Raw genomic sequence first — 21,425 nt, 5'->3', positions numbered from 1 at the left:
ATCCCACTACTGGGCATATACCCTGAGAAAACCATAGGTCAAAAAGAGTCATGTACCAAAATGTTCATTGCAGCTCTATTTACAATAGCCAGGACATGGAAGCAACCTAAATGTCCATCGACAGATGAATGGATAAAGAAGATGTGGCACATATATACAATGGAATATTACTTAGCCATAAAAAGAAATGAAATGGAGGTATTTGTAATGAGGTGGATGGAGTTAGAGTCTGTCATACAGAGTGAAGTAAGTCAGAAAGAGAAAAACAATACAGTATGCTAACACATATATACGGAATCTAAGGGAAAAAAAAAAAAAAAGGCAATGAAGAACCTAGTGGCAAGACGGGAATAAAGACACAGACCTACTAGAGAATGGACTTGAGGATATGTGGAGGGGGTGGGGTGAGATGTGACAGGGTAAGAGAGTGTCATGGACATATATACACTACCAAATGTAAAATAGATAACTAGTGGGAAGCAGCCGCATAGCACAGGTAGATCAGCTCGGTGCTTTGTGACCACCTAGAGGGGTGGGATGGGGAGGGTGGGAGGGAGGAAGATGCAAGAGGGAAGAGAAATGGGAACATACTGTATATGTATAACTGATTCACTTTGTTATAAAGCAGAAGCTAACACACCATTGTAAGGCAATTATACTTCAATAAAGATGTTTAAAAAAATAAAAAATAAAAAAAAATAAAATGTATGAACAAAAGGTAAAGGCAAAGGAACCAGAATAAGTAAAACAATTTTGAGAAAGCAGAATATAGTTAGAGGATATTAAGACCTACTGTAAAGCTATAAGTAAGACAGTGTGGTATTGGTGGAAGGATAGATACATAGTTCAATGAATAGGATAGAGAATACAGAAATAGACACATGCCAATACAACAAACTGTTTTTTTTTACATAAGTTAAAAAGCGATATAAAAAGCAAAATCTCTAGTCCTTATAATAACCCGAAAAGGAACACAAATCTCTTAAATGACTAAGCAAGACCATACAGTTAGTGGCAGCAGCAGAATCAGAACACAGGTCTACCTACTCTTGCTATGACTGAGCCTCTTCCTCTCCATCTCCTAAATGTCACTCTGAGTTGAAGAGGGGAAAGAAATGGGAGGCCACCGTGATGCCACATCCCTGTGCTTTAACCAGTATGTTTCCTTTATATACTGGACCATCTAGTTCAGATTTTATTTGAAGCAAGTTTTGGCTTGCTTCAGTATGTATTTCATTTTCTATTTATTACCCTCTTTCATTCATGGCAGACAGGCTCTAGAGGTCCTGAGAATGTCTGAAACAAAGAATGCTATAAAACACCTTAGTAACTCTCGAAAATGCTAAGTGGACCCTGAATCAAAACTTCAAGTTTCAGAGAACTTACAGCCACTAACGATCCGCAAAACAAACAAATAAACAAACAAACAACCCCACACCCTAGCAACTCTCAACCTTGGATCAAACTACAATATGTTGGAAGAGGTATTACTGAAAAGAGCTTGAAAGGGCAGCCTAAAAGGCAGAGGGTACAGAACATGGGCCATGGCCCTGTAAAGGGGACATGGTTCATAATATTGTGAATCAAGGGGCTGGTTCACAATACTGGTTATGATGTTCAAAACTGTCACTCAAAGAGAGGTGCATTATTATATATTTGCTTGTTGCTATTGCTTGAGTCACTTTAGGTAACTTCCATTTAATTTAATATTTATTTTCATTTTATATCCAGGTCACATTTTCTACATTAAAATATAATCATGCTGACTCCCCCCACTCCCTATACCCTCAGAGAAAAAAAGTGAAGAACTTTACACAACTTGAAAGAAAGATGGAATGCACAGAGAAGTTGCTACTGCACCCAAGTAACAAAGAACACAGAGAGACCAAACAGTAGACATGTCAGAACTGCACAGAAGACAGCTCAGGGCTCGCAGCAGGAAGGAGGAGGAATTAAAAGACTAAAGCTTTTAAATGCTATCACTTGTGCCACAAGATTACCCTGAAAAGGCAGATAGGTCAGAAAGCAGGACCAAATAGGGGATTTTCCAAAGGCTGCTATCTAACAGAGTTTAAAATATCCATAGATTTATATATATATAAAAGATTCCATACACAGAAGAGCTTTCTCTTCCCCACCTTGCCTTTAGCATCCGGTCAACACTTTAGAAACTTAAAACCACTGTTAGCATGTCCGAATGTAGAACCGATATAGGTTTTTTCTTTCTTCAAAAATTGTATCCCAACTCTTGCCAACCAACAATTCTATTAATTATTTTCATTATGATTCCTCTGCATGGAAACCCAGTAAGGGATCATCAAGACAGGGCATCTCACTACTATCAGATCAATGCCAGTTGGGCAAAAGCTGCATGATTCTGTGTTACTCAGAGGGAGGGAGAACAGTAAGACACAGGAGTTGAAACTGATCCGCACCAAAGAGGAAAAGGAAACTCCTTTTCTAACCTATTCATTCAATAGGAAACAGCAGGTGGACAGGAAAAGCCATCTGCTTAGAGCAGACCCAGAGGCACACCAAAATCTAAAAACAAGCGCTCAGGAAAGCGTCTCGGCTCGGAGAGGAAGCGTCTTTCAGACCCTATCTTGTCCCTAGTTTGGAGATCAAAGCATTGTAACTTCAGATAGTGATACTCTGGAGGGGGTGGACAGGGAAGGTCTGAGAGACCCAAATAATGAGGACACTAGGCAGCTAACTACACCACTACGTACGAATACACACATCAGTAAGAAAACTTCACCTCCAACCCTCAGCTACTTTAAACAAAGCACTGTAGTTCCAGGTTTTCGGAACAGGGGATATTTTAAAGTCTGTTAGCAGTTTAAAACATTGCAACACTGGCACAATATGTTACCTATTCTTTGTTTTTAATTACAGGGTGACACAGTAAACTCCAACACAAAGGTGGGGATGGGGGAGTGCAAAAGGAATAAAGAAAACAGAACCAGTATTTCACAAGAGCATCGAGCCAGCGATAAGTAGCAGCTAATGCTTTGCAGAGTCTCGAGGGTAGAATTCGCTCAAGGTGCTCTAAGGGATTCTCTTCAGCATTTCTTTGGGGAAGATTCGGAGCAGTTGCCAGCCAATGTCCAAAGTCTCATAGACAGTGCGGTTTTCGTAAGGACCTTACAAAAAATTGAGATTAGATGAATAAAGGCCAAGTACTTCCAACTTATCAGCGTTATTCAAAATTTATTGTTATGGGTCTAGCACTGTGAGCATGAAGTATAAAAAAGAAACACAAAGCAGTCAGGTCTCCCAGGACTGGATGTGACCAAATGTGGAAATGAGGGTCTAGACAGTAAGTACCCCTGGGAATCAGAGAAAAGGGAGAAAGCCCGCAGGCAAGACGTTGGGCGCCTGCGTGCGTGCGTGTGTGTGTGTGTGTGTTTAACAACGGGTGGGATCTAAAAACACTCCACGGAATAATGGAAACTAGACCCAGAGTTTTGTCCAGAGAGTAGTGAGAAAAGCAGTTTCCCAGCAACACAGGCTGACCTGAAGGAGGCTAGCACAGATACTTAGAAGGCCTTAAATGCCAATGAAGCACCTGAATAGGTCCACGTGAAAGTTTTCAAACTTGCTATTGCTATTATTATTTTTAATAGCAGCATCATTCTTATCCTGCAAATAAATCTCATTTTTTAACTAAGGAGTTAGAGTGGCTAGAGTTCTGCATTCTTTTCTCTACCAGAATAATTTTTATTATTATATATATTATTATTATATGTGACCTGGAGGGAGTCACTCTTTGAGACCTTGTTACAGGGAAGAACCAAATCTGACTACACGTTGGATCTGTTTCTTTTACTTTAACCTTTGCCTTCCGCTGCTTTTGTTCACTAAAAGGATACTGTCTGTACATAATGGCCTGCCTCGGGGGAACCCTGTTCCTCTGCCTGAATGTTAAACCAAAGTGCCTTTGTTCAGGGAAACATACGGACTCTGTCCACCTGTGGATGGCTGCAATTAAAAAGAAATTAACACATCCCCTCCCTGAGGCTGGCCATTCCAGGGGATATTCGCAAAACTAATGGCCCTTTTACTTTATCTCCTCATCTCCTCCCCATCTCTGTGCTATAAAAGAAACTGGCATCCAAACCCCGATAAGATGGTTATTTTGAGACTTTAGTCTGCCATCTTCTCGGTCTGCTGGCTTTCCGAATAAAGTCGTATTCTTTCCCTCAATGCGTCATCTCTGATTTATTGGCCTGTCGTGCAGCAAGCACAGCAAGCTTGGACTCGGTAACAACCTTAGTTTATCCGGATGCGGGTGCTTTGTACCAGGTGAACTCTAAAGTTTTCCCTTCTGTAGATAAATTTACCTCAACACGTTCCTGAAGGTAAAAGAATAATCTATTCTTCTGCTTGATTAAAGTAAGCAAACATCTACCTAAAGTGCACTTAAAATATTGGCTTTCCAGACATTTATGTAATATATTCCGCCATGAAAATCTCAAGTTGTGGTCAATGTGTTGGAAAAAGTATGCACTTAATCAGTATTTCCAGTTTGGGTTTATGGCCTCTTGGTGGAAGCAAGTCAGGAGAGTCAAAAGCAGAAAGAGATAACCATCTCCGTGTGTCCCACCACCTTCTCCTACAGCAAGAGGGAACCCACCTGCCCCATGGCTGAGCACAACTACACCACACAGGAACTCACAGCGCCTGGCCCTGAAATAAACCGAAACCCAGGGCCAATGCAGATCTGTGAAACTGGGTCCTAAATGCTGCTTTTAATTGACATGCTTTTGTTATCTGTATTGTTTAGACAGCTGCAACGTAAGCATGATAGAAACATTATTGAAATCAAGTATTTTTCAAACACATTGCTAAAGTTATAGGCTTTTACTTTTTTTTTTCCCTCCTGCTTGAAATATTAATCTAGGATGGAACACAGCTCACCCTTCCTGTGCAGCAAAGGTACAGCTCAAGTTTCTCAATACTCTTTCTTTCCCAATCTTTCTAAAAGATCAGGAAGAAAACATTTTAGAAGACATCTGGGAACATGTCTTTTGCTGGCAAAGATGTTGAAAACAGAGAAAAAGTCAGAAAAAAATTACTTCCAATGACATCAAGACCGTATTTTGAAATTGTTACCGACCAGGGTTCTTGGCGTCCTTAAACAATAAAAATTGATCAAAGGCCAGACAAGAAATTCAGGCAAGGCTTTATTGGGGCCCCTGCTGCAGCAAGGGGGAGCGAGAACAAACAACAGGCTCCTTTGCTTGCGTGCTCCCTAAGCGGGGGCGAGCTTGCTGCTTATATGGCAGTGGTCCCCAAACCTTTTTGGCACCAGGGACCGGTTTCATGGAAGACCATTTTTCCACGGACCGGCAGGGGGTGGGGTGGGGGGATGTTTCAGGCAGTAATGTGAGCGATGGGGAGCAGGAGATGAAGCTTTACTCGCTCCCCTGCCACTCACCTCCTGCTGTGCAGCCTGATTCCTACCAGGCTGCGGCCTGGGGGTTGGGGACCCCTGTTATATGGCGTGAGGGCAGGGGTGTGTCCAGGGGTCGGGCCAGAAGGGTGGCTTAGGTGGTTTGCCCACCGCTTAGGTGGTGTTGTGTGCAGGGGGCACGTGCAGTACCCTGCTTTTGCTCTGGGATCTTCAAAAGTGGCAGTTGGGTTTTTTGGTCTCTTTGTATCTTTTGTCCAGAATTTGCCCCAACTGGGCGTGCACGTCGTTATTTTTAGTCCCATACAGTTTGTTATTTTGTTGCTCGAGGAGAGGTGTGTCGAGGTGCAAGCACTGCAACACTGCAGCAAAGGGCCCCAGGTCCCAGCAAAGGGTCCCAGGTCCCAGCCTGTCTCAAAATCAATATATGGCTGTTGAAAACAATACTAGAACACTGCAAATAAAAGTTCTGACAAATGAATTGGCTTCTAAACTTCAAGAGTAACACAAAAGAAGAAAATGAAGTATGGTTAATGTTATTAAGGAATGCCTCAAAGGAGTGCTGGGTAGTGGGCATATTCTATTAGCAGCTTCAAGGAATTAAATAAAGTAATGAAATTAAAGGAATTAAAGTATTTAACTGTGAGTCTAGACTGTTTTAGGACTACTGGGAGAATAGCACTAACCCAGTGGCCTCCTGTATATGTTGAAAATAGTAATATGCAAATTGGGTCATTTGTACAAAATTTAGGAAGATTTCTCATTAAGAAGTTCCATTGACTTAAAGTGATACCAATATGTGTTTAGTTCAACATTAAACTACTTCAAATGGTAGGGAATTCCTTTAACCTACTGTTATGTTGAAGCCCTAACCCCCAGTACCTCAGAATGTGACTGTATTTGGAGAAAGGGTCTTTAAAGAAGTGATTAAGGTAAAAGGAGGCCATTAGGGTGGGTCCTAATCCAATCTGACTGGTGTCCTTACTAGAAGAGGACATCTGGACACAGAGAAGCACCAGGGAAGTGTGCACACGGAGGAAAGACCATGTGAGGACACAGCAAGAAGACAGTCATTTGTCAGCCAGGGAGAGAGGCCTCAGAAGAAACCAACCCTGCCAACACCTCGATCTGGGACTTCTAGCTACCAGAACTGTGAGAAAATAAATTTCTGTTGTTTAACCATCTGAATGTGGCACTTTGTTACTGCAGCCCGAGGAAAATAATACTCTTAGCTTCTGGATTGGCCTGTGGTGGCCTTGCTGAGTGACTTGGATCGGTGAGTCCCTTACGGCTCAGCCACAATCCGTTATACTCATGACCCTCAGGGTCTCACAAGGTTTGTATGCTGGGTGGGTGCCGTGTTCGCTACCACTCTCTAAGTCTGCCTTATTTCCAAAGTAGTTTAAGTTTCTCCTCAGACCATCACTGACCAGTCTACTTCTGGCAAGCAGAAGGCACTCGGTGGCATTGTTGAAATTCAGGAAGTTTTCAAGTTTAATTGTGTCTGCCAGTTGAATTCCCGGAAGACTATGTGTCTGAGAAGGACCACGATGGTACCTCCTGGCTAACTCAGACCATCCTTAACCACATTCCACACCGTCCGTGCCTAACAGACACTTGTTCACTGACTCAATTTTCAGGGCCAATTGGTCATTTCTAGGCCTTTCCATTCTTTCTAGTGCAGGCTCCTTGTTTTCTCCTATAGAGAGGGCCAGTTCAGAGGCGTCCTCTATGAGTCATCACTCTCTCTTAAGGACTCAGGGAAATTACCCTGAGTCCTTATTTTTGAAATGTGGCATCACTTATTTTTGAAATGTGACAGATTAAGCGCCTTACTAGGGAATGACCATTTCTTAGGTAATGAATGAAGGGCCTTGGTCGTGCCCTCCTCAGGAGCAGAGCCTCCAGAGCTTCAGAAGGACTTGGTGTGTTCTGTCCACCTTAGCGCAGGACCATGCTGGTATTTTCATGTAAGAAACTAAGGGTGTTAAATCAGATCATCTTATTAAAATAATAGAATATAAGATGGAAGGTAAGAAAGACTGAAGGAAAGGAAGAAAAAAAATCAGAACCAAAAGAGATAACAGTGATAACATCGCAGGCCTGAGTCACCATCCTGAGAAAGGCTTGCTGGTGTCTAGGCACCTGAATTTTGGGAGGGCTTTCACCACTCCCAGAACTGAGAAGAGTGGCTCACTGCTGCCTAAGATGTTTATGCAAACAATGTGGTTGGTGCTGAACACTTGCTTTCCTTCTGGAATCTGGGATTTTGATATGTACCAGGGAGAGGGTGCCTACATGACCATCCCCCATAAAAGCCTGGGCTCCTAGGCTGAGGCTAAGCTCCCCTGGTTGGCAACATTTCACACATGTTGTCCTCATGGCTGGAGGACTTACGCGTGTCCTGTGTGGTTCCACTGGCACAGGACTCGAGGGAGCTTGCCTCTGGTTCCCTCCAGACTTTGGTCCACTTGCCTTTTCCTTTGTTGACTGTACTTTGTGTCCTGCTGCTGTAAGAAATCACAGCTGTGAATATAACCCTAGGCTGATTCCTATGAGTCCTTCCAGTGAATCATGGAGCCTGGGAGTGGCGTGGGGGACCCCAATACAGGAGTGATCACGGAGAACTGCCAGAGGCAAAGAACCCAGAGTGGAATGCAGCCTGGAGACATTCCCCATAGGACACAAGTCACCTCCATGAGAACTGCACAGAACAAGCTCTTAACATAGCGTCCTCCTTTCCACCTGTCACAGATGGGCCTTTCATAATAACAGCAGATCTGTTCTGCATTTCCACACTTTCAAGTAACAATCACAGGTCACAGGAAGACGCGTGACACAACATACTTATCTATTCCAAGCGCTTTATCTAGTAACAGGGCAACTCTACGAGGCTTTCTCAAGATTTGGCTCTTTCGGTGATTTCATTGCTTCTGAGAATGAGATTATTATCTTGTGCTCAATAAAACATACAAACAGATAAATGTGTTAATGTCTTTACTAACTGTTAGATTTGGGTAGACTAGTATAGGCTATGTGTGGTAGGATTAATTCTTAGATTTGCCAAAGTCCAAAAGAAGAGAACCAGGTAAGCATCAAACTTCACACTTGTCATCACAAGAAAAAGAATGTGTAACAATGTGATGTTTGTTAACTAAACTTATTGTGGTAATCCTTTCACAATAGATACATACATCAGATCATTATGTTGTACACTTTAAACTTACACAATGTCATGTGTCAATTACGTCTCAATAAAACTGGAAAATAAATTTCACGCTAATGGTAGACATCTTGAACAAAAATTCCATTTTTAAATAATTTGTGAGGAAGAGTGAAAGCCACTGAACAACTAAACCCTTCTGAGACATTCCGTATGGATTTTTAACCTCTTTCAAGAGGCTAACTGTCCATTTTAATATTAGGGAAAAGTAGACAATCCTGCAACAGTGGAATGAAAAATTCCTCCATTCAAAATTTTCTTCTCAAATCACAATATTTAGATTTATCCTACACTATGTTTGTAAGGGAAACATACTTACTACCACAAGATTTTGCTCTCATTTATGCAAAAAATAGTAGCTCTCTTACAGTGTTTGTCACAATTCCGAGTTCAGAGGAAGTGTTAACTTAAATAGGATTTAGCCAAATATGTTTAAAAATATGTCAAGATCGGGACTTCCCCGGTGGTCCAGTGATTAAGACTTTGCCTTCCAAAAGGGGGTGCAGGTTCAATCCCTGGTCAGGGAGCTAAGATCCCACATGCCTCAGGGACAGAAAAGCAAAACATAAAACAGAAGCAATATTGTAACAAGTTCAATAAAGACTTTAAAAATGGTCCACATCAAAAAGCTCTTTAAAAAAAATATGTCAAGATCAAACAGCTGTTTTTAAACTAATTGTGTATTTAAAGCTGTTTTGGTAGTTTTAGTGACAAAATAGAGATGCTTTTTTCTCAGCATTTTAAATTTGAGTTAGCAATACTGTTAAACCAAAATGATTAGGGTCATACGGTTCACACTGTAATTTCAAAATTAACTCTTACACAAGAGAGGTTAATCTTAGAATAGGACAAAGAAATATATACTTGAAAACTAAGTTTAAGTAAATGTGAAATAAGTCCTTTGCAACATATAATTGCCATTTCCTAAGAAAAGTAAAAGGCTGTGTGTTAGTCAGAGCAGAGGTAAGACAATTCTCCATGGGTTTCTCACATTTCTGCACATCTTACAAACAGAAGCACCGACAGCCCTTTATTCTCAGCTATCTTGCCAAGGATGTTTAGATAGAAAACAGCCTTGTAAGATAATGTCTTCTTCCAGAGGTAAGGGCAAGCATGCTTACCTCCCAAAAGATTCTGGTTCCCTGAACTCTTGTCTTATAACCCACTGTGCGTGCAGGCATCCATCTGGGCCTGTCCACACAGCCCCTGTGTGACTCAGGGTCAAGGAGAACCAAGGCAAATATTCGGATGCCCATGCTGGCTGCAGTGGTTTATGAGTAACCAAGTAAGTAATAGAGTCCTTTGTTTCTGACCCATAAGTCTTCTGTCTTCTACCTGCATCCATGGAAAACGGCAGCTTAACTTGTTGCAAATAGGGCAAAATCTCAGATACTCCAAAGTTCTGCATGGAAAGATTACAGTTCATCTCTCAGAAGACTTATTATAGAATGCATATGAAAAGGTCTATGACTAAATAATCTATTTATTTCAGGTCACTATGCAAATATTTATATATTTTAACATATTGATCTGCTCAATATGTTAAAATATATATGTATGTTTGTGCTCTTTTGTTTTTTACTGATGCATGATTAGAAATTCTTCTTTGTTTCCTTTTTAAAAATGGTATGTATTGCATTGTTTTTTGATAGAAAATAACAATAAAAAAAATGTAGTCTGTGGTCTCACTAGTCAGAAAATCCCTGGTGACATAAAAAATAAATAATAGACATAGGCACACTTGGCTAGAAAATTCAAATAGTACAGAAAACTTTAAAGAACACAGAAGCCACTCTTTCCCCCAGCACCAACTTAACCATTTTTATGGTTTATTAAAATTGTCTGGGCTTCCCTGGTGGCGCAGTGGTTGAGAGTCTGCCTGCCGATGCAAGGGACACGGGTTCCAGCCCTGGTCTGGGAAGATCCCACATGCCGCGGAGCAACTAGGCCTGTGAGCCACAACTACTGAGCCTGAGCGTCTGGAGCCTGTGCTCCGCAACAAGAGAGGCCGCGATAGTGAGAGGCCCGCGCACCGCGATGAAGAGTGGCCCCAGCTCGCCGCAACTGGAGAAAGCCCTCGCACAGAAACGAAGACCCAACACAGCCAAAAATAAATAAATAATTAATTAATTAAAAATGAATATCTGCTTAAAAAAAAATTGTCTTTTACTTCTGCATTTACTGCTTCCCATAAATCCTTTCTTTTCAGATTTTCTGGTAGGAAACTCCACAATCTAAGACAGGGAAGGCATCAGGTTCCTGGTTTAGGCATGGCGGCCACCATCCCTCTGCCATGAGATCCTTCTCATCATTAACAATGTTCTAGGGAAGCTGCAGCTTAGGTTCCAGGCACTGGGGGAAATGTAAGCAAATACTTCCTCCTTCCTCTTCCCAACAGGGAAGTGTGCTGGGCCCACAAGACTCCAGTCCCTGTCACCTGGGGACACCCTCCCCTTTTCTCTTCCAAAAGGGAAAGAGAAAAAGATCTACCATGGCCATAGTTCATCTTCTGAAGAGCAGATCAGGAGCTTATTTTTGCTTTAACCATTTAGAAGCAGGATCAACTGAAGTCACTATTGTGAACTGATTACCATTCATTTTTAATTAAAATGTGACATAATAAAAAGCATGCATCTCGTTAACTATATGTCACATTTGCTCAGCTCTAAATTTTGCTACACCATATTCTATTCATGTAATTTCAGTCTTTGAGTTTGTTTCTGCAGTAAAATTTCCACCTACATAAAATTTTACAGAATTGAAGAAACATGTTATGTGTACAGCCAGATCTTTATCATTTCGAAATGTTTATATCCATACTTCAGTATGCTTTGATGATCTCATTTTTAACCTCAGAGTACAGGTTGGACTCTTTAGATATGCAGATTAATCTATGATCTTGTGATTTCAGAGTCACAGGCAATGATGGTATCATTCACCAACCAATTGCTAGTGTCAGGAAGCAGACTTTTCTTCTGCCCTATTAGGTTTAGTAATTAGGGGCCTGCAAATTAAAATGACAAAAGATAGTTTAACAGGAGAAGAAGTTTATTCATATATATGGGAGCTAACAAGAGAAGTAACTATCTCACTAAATGTTTAAAGTTAGAGGTTTATATATCTAACTTAGCAGAGAAAAGGAAAGTGGAAGAAAGGACTTCGATTCTTTTAGAAGAATAAATGAAAGATAAGTAATTTTGTGATTATTTTGTGTCTGCACGTTCAAGGGGTCTTTCCTTCTTCTATGCGAATCTCCCCAGAGAGGGGATTTGTGGTAGGTTTACTCTTGATTTCTCTCCTGGGAGTAGACCTGTCTTGAAGAGGGAATCATAGAAGCCTCATTTCTCAGAAATGTCTGCTTTTAGCCAAATAAGGAAAGCTCTTTCTGCATCTGTTGATTCCCAAATGTTTTGAGCTTAAAATAATCTCCAAACCAACTCTGAGGGTCCAACTAGGTCTCTAGGCATTCCTCCCTATATGTCCTCACCTGTAATGCTGTGAGGCAGTGCCTACTCTACCTTTTACAGATAAGGAAACTGGCTCAGAAGGACTCAGTTACCTGCCCCCGGTGAACAACTAGCCAGTTTCAGAGCTGGATTATAACAAGGGACATCTGAATCCATAGCCCAGCCTCTTAGCCCTTTGAGACATGATCACTCAAGAGATCTTAGAGGGCTTCCCTGGTGGTGCAGTGGTTAAGAATCCACCTGTCAAGGCAGGGGACACGGGTTCGAGCCCTGGTCCGGGAAGATCCCACATGCCGCAGAGCAACTAAGCCCGTGGGCCACAGCTACTGAGCCTGTGGGCCACAACTACTGAAGCCCACATGCCTAGAGCCCGTGCTCCGCAACAAGAGAAGCCACTGCAATGAGAAGCCCGTGCATTGCAACGAGGAGTAGTCCCCGCTGGGTGCAACTAAAGAAAGCCCATGAGTGGCAACAAAGACCCAACACAGCCAAAAATAAAATAGAACAACAACAACAAACGTTTAAAAAAAATAAGAGAGATCTTAGAGCTCATGTGATCCAACCCTCTTTATGCTATTGCATAAATTTGTTTACCTCACCGTCAATCACTAAATGGAGGGTCTTGGACAATTTTCTCAGCCCATTTGTGTCCCGGTTTTTCCATCTGTAAAATGATTACAGTATTCACTTCAGAAGCATGCTTTGAGGAACAGTGCCAGGCACATAGTAAGTGCTAAGTATCTGCTCTTATTATTTACTTTATAGACATCAACACATTCTTATAAAATATTCCAAGACTAAGTGTACAGAGTAAAACATGTAAATCATCTCTTACCCACCTGCCCACCGTCTTCCCAGGGGTCACCATCAGTGGATGTGTTTCTAGTCCTTTACCATCATAGTCATACATATTTTTAATCTGTGCACTCATGAGCTGTCTTCATGCATTTTAACAGAAATGGAATCATATTTTGCAAATTATTCTCCAACCTCCTGTTTCCATTTAAACCACTCAAGTCTTATAGATCTTTCCATGTCAGAACATCTCAGTGTTGCTCATTCTTTTTTAACAGCTGCATGGTGTTATACTGAATGGACTTAAAATGATGTACCCTTCTGATACTGATAAGCTTCTAGGCAGTTGTGGGGCTTTTGGTTTTGTTATTCTCATGTAGCTAGACAAGCTCTTAGTGATTAGACATGTGGAAAAGCTAAAGAGAGCATGTTGTTCCAGAAAAGTTCACATTAATATACAGCAGAGACTCTTCTCTCATGATCGGCTTCGTGTCTCTCCAGCTCTGATAGATAGTATCATCTAAACAAACATTTGGGTTTTTTTTTTACCCATTTCTAGTGGGGCTGCACTTTTGGTTCCCTAACAACTTGCAGCTTCTGATCTGGGCAGAGTGAAGAACAAAAATAAAGGTGATGGTGGAGCTTGTGCCTAGGATGACACCCACTGGACTGAGATAATGAAACAGCCACTGAATGAGGCACGTTTGACCCTGGGGATGTCAGAGGTTTCTAAGGGAGCTTTTAATGGGCTAGTATCACAGGGTCACTTTTTAAAAACAGGTTCTACTTAAGTTGGACTGCATCTTTCTGCATATTTCTTTCTACCATCCTAGTTTCCTTCCAAACCAACGGGATGACAAACCATGCTACAGTAACATGAACATGTCGGTTTACATGAGGGAGTAGGGAGTTGACCCTTATCTGGGGAATTCTGAAATAGAGACTCCTGGAGGCACTATTTCTACCTGAATGTTTTGCACACTGCTAACTAATCACTTCTTAACTGCATGAGAGAGGAGTTTTTCTATGTACCATTTCAAATCAGAATCCGATGGTATTTTACCATTAGGCAACAAAAGATCATCAGTTTCCAAAATTTAGTGAAATTTACAATAATTGAAAAAAAAATTTGTGCTAGCAAAAGTATCCAAGAGAGAAGAATCCAAGCCAGGAGCAAATATATTATCAAATTATTCATGAAATAATAATGATAATGATGTTGTGTGTTTGTGGAGAGCTTCCCATAAATGACGCCCTGAGCCAAGCACTTGGCTTAGATCACCTCACTTAATTGTCTCGACAGCGTAATCACTCTCACCTAAATATGAATTCAATCAGTCTGACTGGTTGAAATGCAAGGAAGAGTTCACTGATGTTCCCTGGTTTATAAAGAAAACTGCTTGTTATTACTTCTCTTCTGGATTATTTCACAGACATTAGATCGAAGTTTCAGAAGAAAATTCCCCATTTTAGTTTAGCAGATCTTCCCATGTTTTTATCATGTCTTAGCTATAAAAATTTCAGAAATGCAAATATATAATATAATATAATATACTCTTTATAAATAAGTAAAAGCAAAGATTTATCTCATTCACAAAAATGCTAAAAAAGCAAGATAGCAGAATTAATGCTTTAAACTTAACACCTGACTACTACAGGCTAGTACAGATGAATAAAGGTCTATAGAAGACAAACTATAGGGACTTCCCTGGTGGGGCAGTGGTTAGGAGTCCGCCTGCCAATGCAGGGGACACGGGTTTGAGCCCTGATCCACGAAGATCCCATGTGCTGCAGAGCAACTAAGCCCGTGCGCCACAACTACTGAGCCTGTGCTCTAGAGCCCGCGAGCTCTGCAACATGAGAAAGCCACCGCAATGAGAAGCCCGCGCACTGCAACGAACAGTAGCCCCCGCTCGCCTCACTATAAAGAAGGACTATATGATGAACAGCATCAAATTTATAATCACTGGGCAAACCATGAGGTACGATTTGAAATACACTAGAAATGGTCAGTGTCTTTCAAAATATCCCTTCTAGTCTTCCCCATAGTGTCTAAGGGGCCACAATGGCATTGAAATATTGATTTACTGTGAATCTCAAACACTTTTCAATCTTAAGAAGTGTCTTTCTGAAATGGAACTACCCTTTGTGGCATTCTTTTTTTTAAAAAATTAATTAGTTAATTATTTTTTAAAATAGATCTTTATTGGAGTATAATTGCTTCACAATACTGTGTTAGTTTCTGTTGTACAACAAAGTGACTCTTTTAAGTCAGGGTCTCTCATCCGTTTATTCATCCAACAATATTACTTGAACCACAATTGCCAGCAGGCGCCCTGTAAGGCTCTGAAGAGGATGGGAGACAGAGGCAGAGCTTTCCTAGGAAAGCTCACATTTTCACCTCCTTTATTCTCACCTGAGAGCAGCTGACACAGAAAGAGCAGGAGAAAATGTTGATATCTGAGTAGGTAAGAGAGAAAGGACAGAACACTCTCTTTGACCGCCTTGCTATGAGCTGCCATGGGCTGGCTCTGTGGACAGAACATAAAACATGTGGCAAGATAGTGCTGGGGTAAGTGGTTTCTACATGGACTATTTCTAAGACACTGTTATGCTCTTACAATTTCTCACTTTCATTGTATAACTGTCTCTGCTCTGAGTACATTTCAGAGAAAAATCTTAGGTGAGCATTCAAGTAAAGCAATGAAAATGTACTGCAGTGTGATCAAGCGGGTATTTTAGCGATTTATAATTATGCCTCTAGCATATAAAATGCTCTACACTTCACAAGTTGGACTTGTTAGGAGGCAGATAAATTCATGAATGTGTGCAGTCTCTATTATATTTCTATCCTGGACTATTTTTCTTAAAGAATTTTATAGCTGCATAGGAGGTGATTTTAAGAAAAATACTTTGACTACTTTTTTCATGTTAAATACTCACTACAAATATTGTAGGAATATTCAAAGATAGAATTCTCCTGTTCACCTCCTGTCTTGAAGAAGCTTTTGCTTTGTGTTTTTGAGTGACATAAAGTCTCTTTGACTTTGTGTTTGAAAGTGACATAAGTGTGGTAGGTGTCCTGATACAAGGATGGCATTTTCGGTTCCGTGCCTGTCTCTCAAAGGTTCAATGAAGCACAGAGGAGCAGGTGACTTCCTTACTGTTTCTGTGTGGGCTCTGCCTGTCCCATCACTGAGTCTGCCTGTCATCCTCGTGCAGATGGGCAGGCAGTTTACAGGCCCTATGGGGTCTGTGTCCTGGCTTCAATGTTGGACCCATTAGGAGAGCCCTGGGGGACCACATGAGTTGCCCGCAGGGTCCTACCTGAGCTCAGGGCAGCAAAGGGGGAGATTGAGGGCAGTGAGAGCTCTCAGCACCGCTGCCCCTGGGCTCCCTCCCTGGAGGTAGTGATGAATGCCCAGACCTAAGAGCCTTCTGTCCATGTTTGCTGCACATATAAACTTAGTGAGGCAGTGATGAATTTGTGGAGAAAACAATACTTTTTTAAGTCCAAAGAACTAAATTAGAGTTCCTGACCTGTTGTGATTCCAACTTTGTATACATCTCTTAATCTCCATGAACCTCCATTTTTCTGTGCAAAAGAGAGGTAACAGTGATTGCCCTGACTACCTCCACGATGGAAGATGTATTGGTGTTTTACGTACAATGAAAAACTATACAGGAGTTCCATGGCCGATGGTTTGTAGAATGAGGCAAGGCAGAATAAAAACAGTGACAGAAGGAACAAAAACAGAAAGACGGGGTGTTCTTTTCTTTTAAACAATAATGAATTCACTGAGGAGTCTGAAAAGTTCCAGGAGCTGGGTGCTGCAGAGCCCAGCGGACACCATGGAAACCTCAGCAGGATGTCCAGTGTTTCAGTGTTGCATCACCGTTAACTAATAGGAAGCCAGTTTCCTCTCCCTAACTTTCGGAGAACTAAGGATTGTATATTTTGGAAAATAAGGTTGAAAATGAGAATAAAGAGTGAAGATGATTGGATTGTAAAGTTTTTTTTAAATTTCCTATTTTCCTGCTGCCTCAACACCCAGGGGACCAGGTGCGTGGGTGTGCCCAGGCTGGTTCCTGCCGCAACATTCCCTTTTTGCCCTCCCCGACTGTGACTTAGACATTCCAAGAAACAATGAAATCTCCTCAAGCCTTGTTTCTGCTCCACCCAGACTTGCCCAAGGTCCTCACTCTCTCTCGACTCCCCACCTGCTAGGTGGCTGCTGAATGGTGAGGTGCGCCCTGTCTTCTCCTCTAGGACCTGTGAGTATAATAAACCCTGTAAGTTCTTCTGCAGAAATATTGCAGTGGCCCTTAAAGACCCTACAAGGGGGACTTACTCCCCCATTTACAATGATACTGGCAGCAAATGGAATTTTAATTCCAAATGTATGTAGTTTGGGAAAGCTAGATGATTTCCTATACAGACTATCTAGAAGGTTCTGTTGGCTCCTAGACACCCAATAAGCTATTAGAGAGTCTGCTTCCTGGACCTTGGCTCACAATAGCTCAGTTTCTCAGGCCCCATCTTTATTTTCATTCTCCCCATTTACACTGGCGCTTATGAGTGTCAGCCATGGTTTATGACTAATAAAACCCTATTGTGTAAAATGCACTAGAGTGAGGACCTTGCACAACAGGTGATTTAGGCATAAGAAGCTATCCTTCTGCTATATTCTTTTAAAATACTGAATCATTTTTTAAAACATGAATTACAAGCTGTCAGGGATGTCAGTCATGTACACGCAGATATGCAACTAAAACTGTGCAGGTGTAGCCCTCAGATTGTTTAGTGCTTACAATTTATTTTTGAAAGACATTTTGTGCTAAGTGAATGTAATCTAACATATAATTTTGGTATGTTTTATGAAAGGGACAATCATACTTCTCATTATTATCATTTAATTAATACGAAAAGAGTTAGTTTGGCTTTTGCTCAATTTTGAATGTGATTTTTAAATCTCATTTTATTAATTTAGATGAACTATAGAACTATGGGGGCTTCCCTGGTGGCGCAGTGGTTGAGAATCTGCCTGCCAATGCAGGGGACACGGGTTCGAGCCCTGGTCCGGGAAGATCCCACATGCCGTGGAGCAACTGGGCCCGTGAGCCACAACTACTGAGCCTGCGCGTATGGAGCCTGTGCTCCGCAACAAGAGAGGCCGTGATAGTGAAAGGCCCATGCACCGTGATGAAGAGTGGCCCCCGCTTGCCGCAACTAGAGAAAGCCCTTGCACAGAAATGAAAACCCAACACAGCCATAAATAAATAAATAAATAAATAAATAAATAAATAATAAAATTAAAAAAAAAAAAAGAACTATGGTATATCAGAGTATCAGCAATTCAGAAATCCTCAATGCAGCTTAACTTTCACCCTGTTCCAAGAGGATTTAAGGGCATCATAATGTCCCAGGGCTGTAAAAATTTGCTTGTGGATGTAGTAACCATACGCTTATCTCACATACAACTTTTCAGTCTTAGAATTAATGGTTTTTGTGAATTAAAAATTATTCTGCAAAAATTAGCATAACTGTCCTTGCCTTTAAGCATCACTCTGGTGAGCTGGTATTAGGAATAATGAGAAGAAACTTGTATCAACCCTGCCCCCCACCACTGGTTAAACTACAATATGCTCTATACACCGTGAATCACTTCTTTTAAGAAAGTTATCTTATGAGATGGCAGCTGCTTATACCTGGAAATGTAGAAAATACTTCACTCACAACGTTTACAGAGACTAACTGATGAGGAAACACCCAAGGCAGAGACAAATGAGACGGAGCTGTGCGCTCAGGGATGCACGGGCTGGCATGCAGGAACCGAAACTAGCACCAAGTGGCCCCTGACCTGACGTGATTCTGCAGGGAATTGCAGCAGATACGTTTGCTGGGAAATCAGGCAACGCTCAAGGAGGAGGAGGCTGCAGATTTGTAATTTAATAACGAGGAATTTAAACTGTTGCCACAAGAGGAGGGGCATTTCTGGTAGAGCAAACCTCCATGCAGAGGCCTGGACTTGGAAGAAGGCGGTACACTCTCCGGACAAGCAGGATGCTGGGCGGAACTTGGCTGAAGTTTAGGAAACAGGATGGTGAGAAGAGTCTGGGGAGTCAGGTCAGGGCCATTCTGTGAGGGGCCCTGAGTGTGAGAGTAAGGAAGGGAGACCGCAGTCCCCAGGCAAGGGGGTGCCCAGGGAGGCACGGGGGAGAGGGGGGAATATGCCCACCTTCTCTGGGGGAAGATGCCTCCCTCCTCCCCAGGCCCCACAGGGGTGGGAGGCGAGGCTGGGGGATTTGCTTCAGAACACAGACGGGAATCTATTGTTATAGACTGTATCTGAAATGAAGAAAATTAGGAATCAGTAAGGAGTTAAAATAGAGATCATTTCATTTGGAATTAGACAAATCCTTAAAAGGTGCTACATACACATGGAAGTTCATTTATCTTCTGGTGCAGAGTCAGGTTTTGGTTTTAGTTTTGTTTGTTTTCCCTTTTTTCTAACCAGCCGCAATGAAATCAGGGCTGGGGTAGAGTTCTCAGTAGCAGTGACTGCATTCCGGAGGGAGGGGCAGTGAGCAGGGTCTCACCTCCTCGCCTGGATGCAGCTCACCGAGCTCTCAGGGAGGAGGGCGAGCTCCCTGCCGTCTTCCGCGGTCCCGAGCCCTCGTCCTTCTCCAGCCCGAGGTCAGAGAGGTGAGCGGTCCCTCCTTCCTCAAGGGCACAGCCCTGCCTTCCCCTCCTCAGGAGTGTCTCCTGGGATGAGCCCTGGGTGTGGGGCCCTGAGAGGCTGCCCCCGGCAGCTCCCTGCAGTACTAAGGGCTCCTCCCAGCGTTTGCCAGCAGCTTCCGTGCTGCTGCTTGTTAGGGCCGCTGGGCTGGGAGGACGTGACCCACAGAAATGTGTCATTTAGTGAATCCACAAAGTGGCATCACTCAGCCCGGGTTGTTAGGATCACATCCAGATGGCCCTCAGGAAACATCTGATAGAAATTGGTAAGTGTAGGTCACCTGAAATGCACCTAGAGAGAGGAGATCCTGGGGCAGGGAAGGGCTTAGGGGATGGCAGAGCCAATGATAGCCAGACACAGGATAAGATAAGGCCTGGGTGGGTCAACAGGGAGACATTAGATGAAGTCATTAAAGGAGCTCAGGGTCAGGTCTGGTTTCTAACTGTGATACTAATTTTTTATCAAATCAAATCCTGGCCATGTACTTCCTATGTGGAGTGAAGGCTGCCTTAGAAAGTGGCATGTTTTTATATCTACAGTACTTCTCTCACTTCCTGAACAAGTATTGGCCTGGGAGCACGTCAGTACCCTTTATTTTTGTGGGGTGTCCAGGCATGCAGTGTTCCATTTCCAGCAGCATTGGGAGAGACTGACACCACCCTCAGCAGAGGGAGCAGAGCTGTGTTTGAGGGGAAGCATCTCCAGTTATACAAGGTCAATTGGTTCTCTGTAAAAAGTGACAGTGTCCACGTGCAGTCCTAAGGGCCCTTTTATCCATCACACGTGACAGGTTGGCAGAGTAAAGACTCTTTTCTTCCAGCAGTGACGAGAATATGTTCCTGTTTTGATTTAAGTACATAACCAGAAACAGACTAAAAAGGCATTATAGAAACTATAGAAATGAGTCAAAGATCTACAACAACCAAGCAAACGCACCATCAAAAAAATGTCACATTTAAAAGGGTAGGAAACCTGTGGCATTTTTTAGTCACTTTTTAGTGCAGCTTGAGGAAAGTGGCAGCCAGATCCCCAGCCCCCTTTTGCAAACCTGAGAGAGAGCAGACTGATCTGCAATGTTCTAACCTGTCTGTGGGCTGCCTAAGGATTGGTCTTTTGACACCTAACTCAGAGTTCAGACAAACAAAAATGGCTCAGATCTCAGAATAAGGGAGCCATGGGAAGCAGCGGGTATGATTTGTAAAAACGGTTGCAAAGGTAACTATAGACCCACAGACACCAAGGACAAGAGATTACTGATTGAGGAGTACAATAGGACAGCTAAGGCCCCAAGAGTAAGCAAGAGTGAGACTCTTAGAAAAGCAAGACATTTAAAAGCAGATGTATAAATAGGAGAACTGGGGGAAAAAAACACACGCACTGGTCCAGAGACAACACAGGTCTGAAAAGACCCTAAGACATCACATTAGGCTGATTACAAAGGTCTTCCCCTGTGTAGAGCAAGTATAAGAAGACTGGGAGAGGTGGCTGTTTTTTAAAATGCCCAGTTTTCAACAAAAGATCACCAGGCATACAAAGAAACAGTAAAACTAGGCTCATTCAAAGGAACAAAATAAATATCCAGACACCATACCTCAAGAAACAGGTTTTGGACTTACTGGAAAAAGATTTTAGAACAACTATCTCATGTATGCTCAAAACGTTAAAGGAATACACCAACAAAGAACTAAAGGAAATCAAGAAAACAATGAAATGAAAATGAAAATGAAAGCACAACTTACCAAAACTCATGGGATGCAGGGAAAGCAGTACTTAGAGGAAAATGTAAT

At 42.2% G+C, this 21,425-nt stretch overlaps 1 protein-coding gene across 1 annotated transcript in view; it reads right to left on the bottom strand.

Annotated features, from left to right (window-relative positions):
- Positions 1–21,425, bottom strand: part of LOC130706589 (uncharacterized) — a 133,299-nt gene that overhangs the window by 10,769 nt on the left and 101,105 nt on the right. Inside the window, exons 6-7 of the mRNA XM_057539228.1 lie at positions 12,703–12,767; positions 7,811–7,923 (exon numbers count right to left, since the gene is read on the bottom strand). Of these exons, the coding sequence (XP_057395211.1) occupies positions 7,811–7,923; positions 12,703–12,767 (178 nt within the window). The remainder of the gene's footprint in view (positions 1–7,810; positions 7,924–12,702; positions 12,768–21,425) is intronic.

The sequence above is a fragment of the Balaenoptera acutorostrata genome (assembly GCF_949987535.1).
Source record: "Balaenoptera acutorostrata chromosome 6 unlocalized genomic scaffold, mBalAcu1.1 SUPER_6_unloc_1, whole genome shotgun sequence".
NCBI classification, from domain to species: Eukaryota; Metazoa; Chordata; class Mammalia; order Artiodactyla; family Balaenopteridae; genus Balaenoptera; species Balaenoptera acutorostrata.
This window is presented reverse-complemented; position numbering and strand designations above follow the sequence as displayed.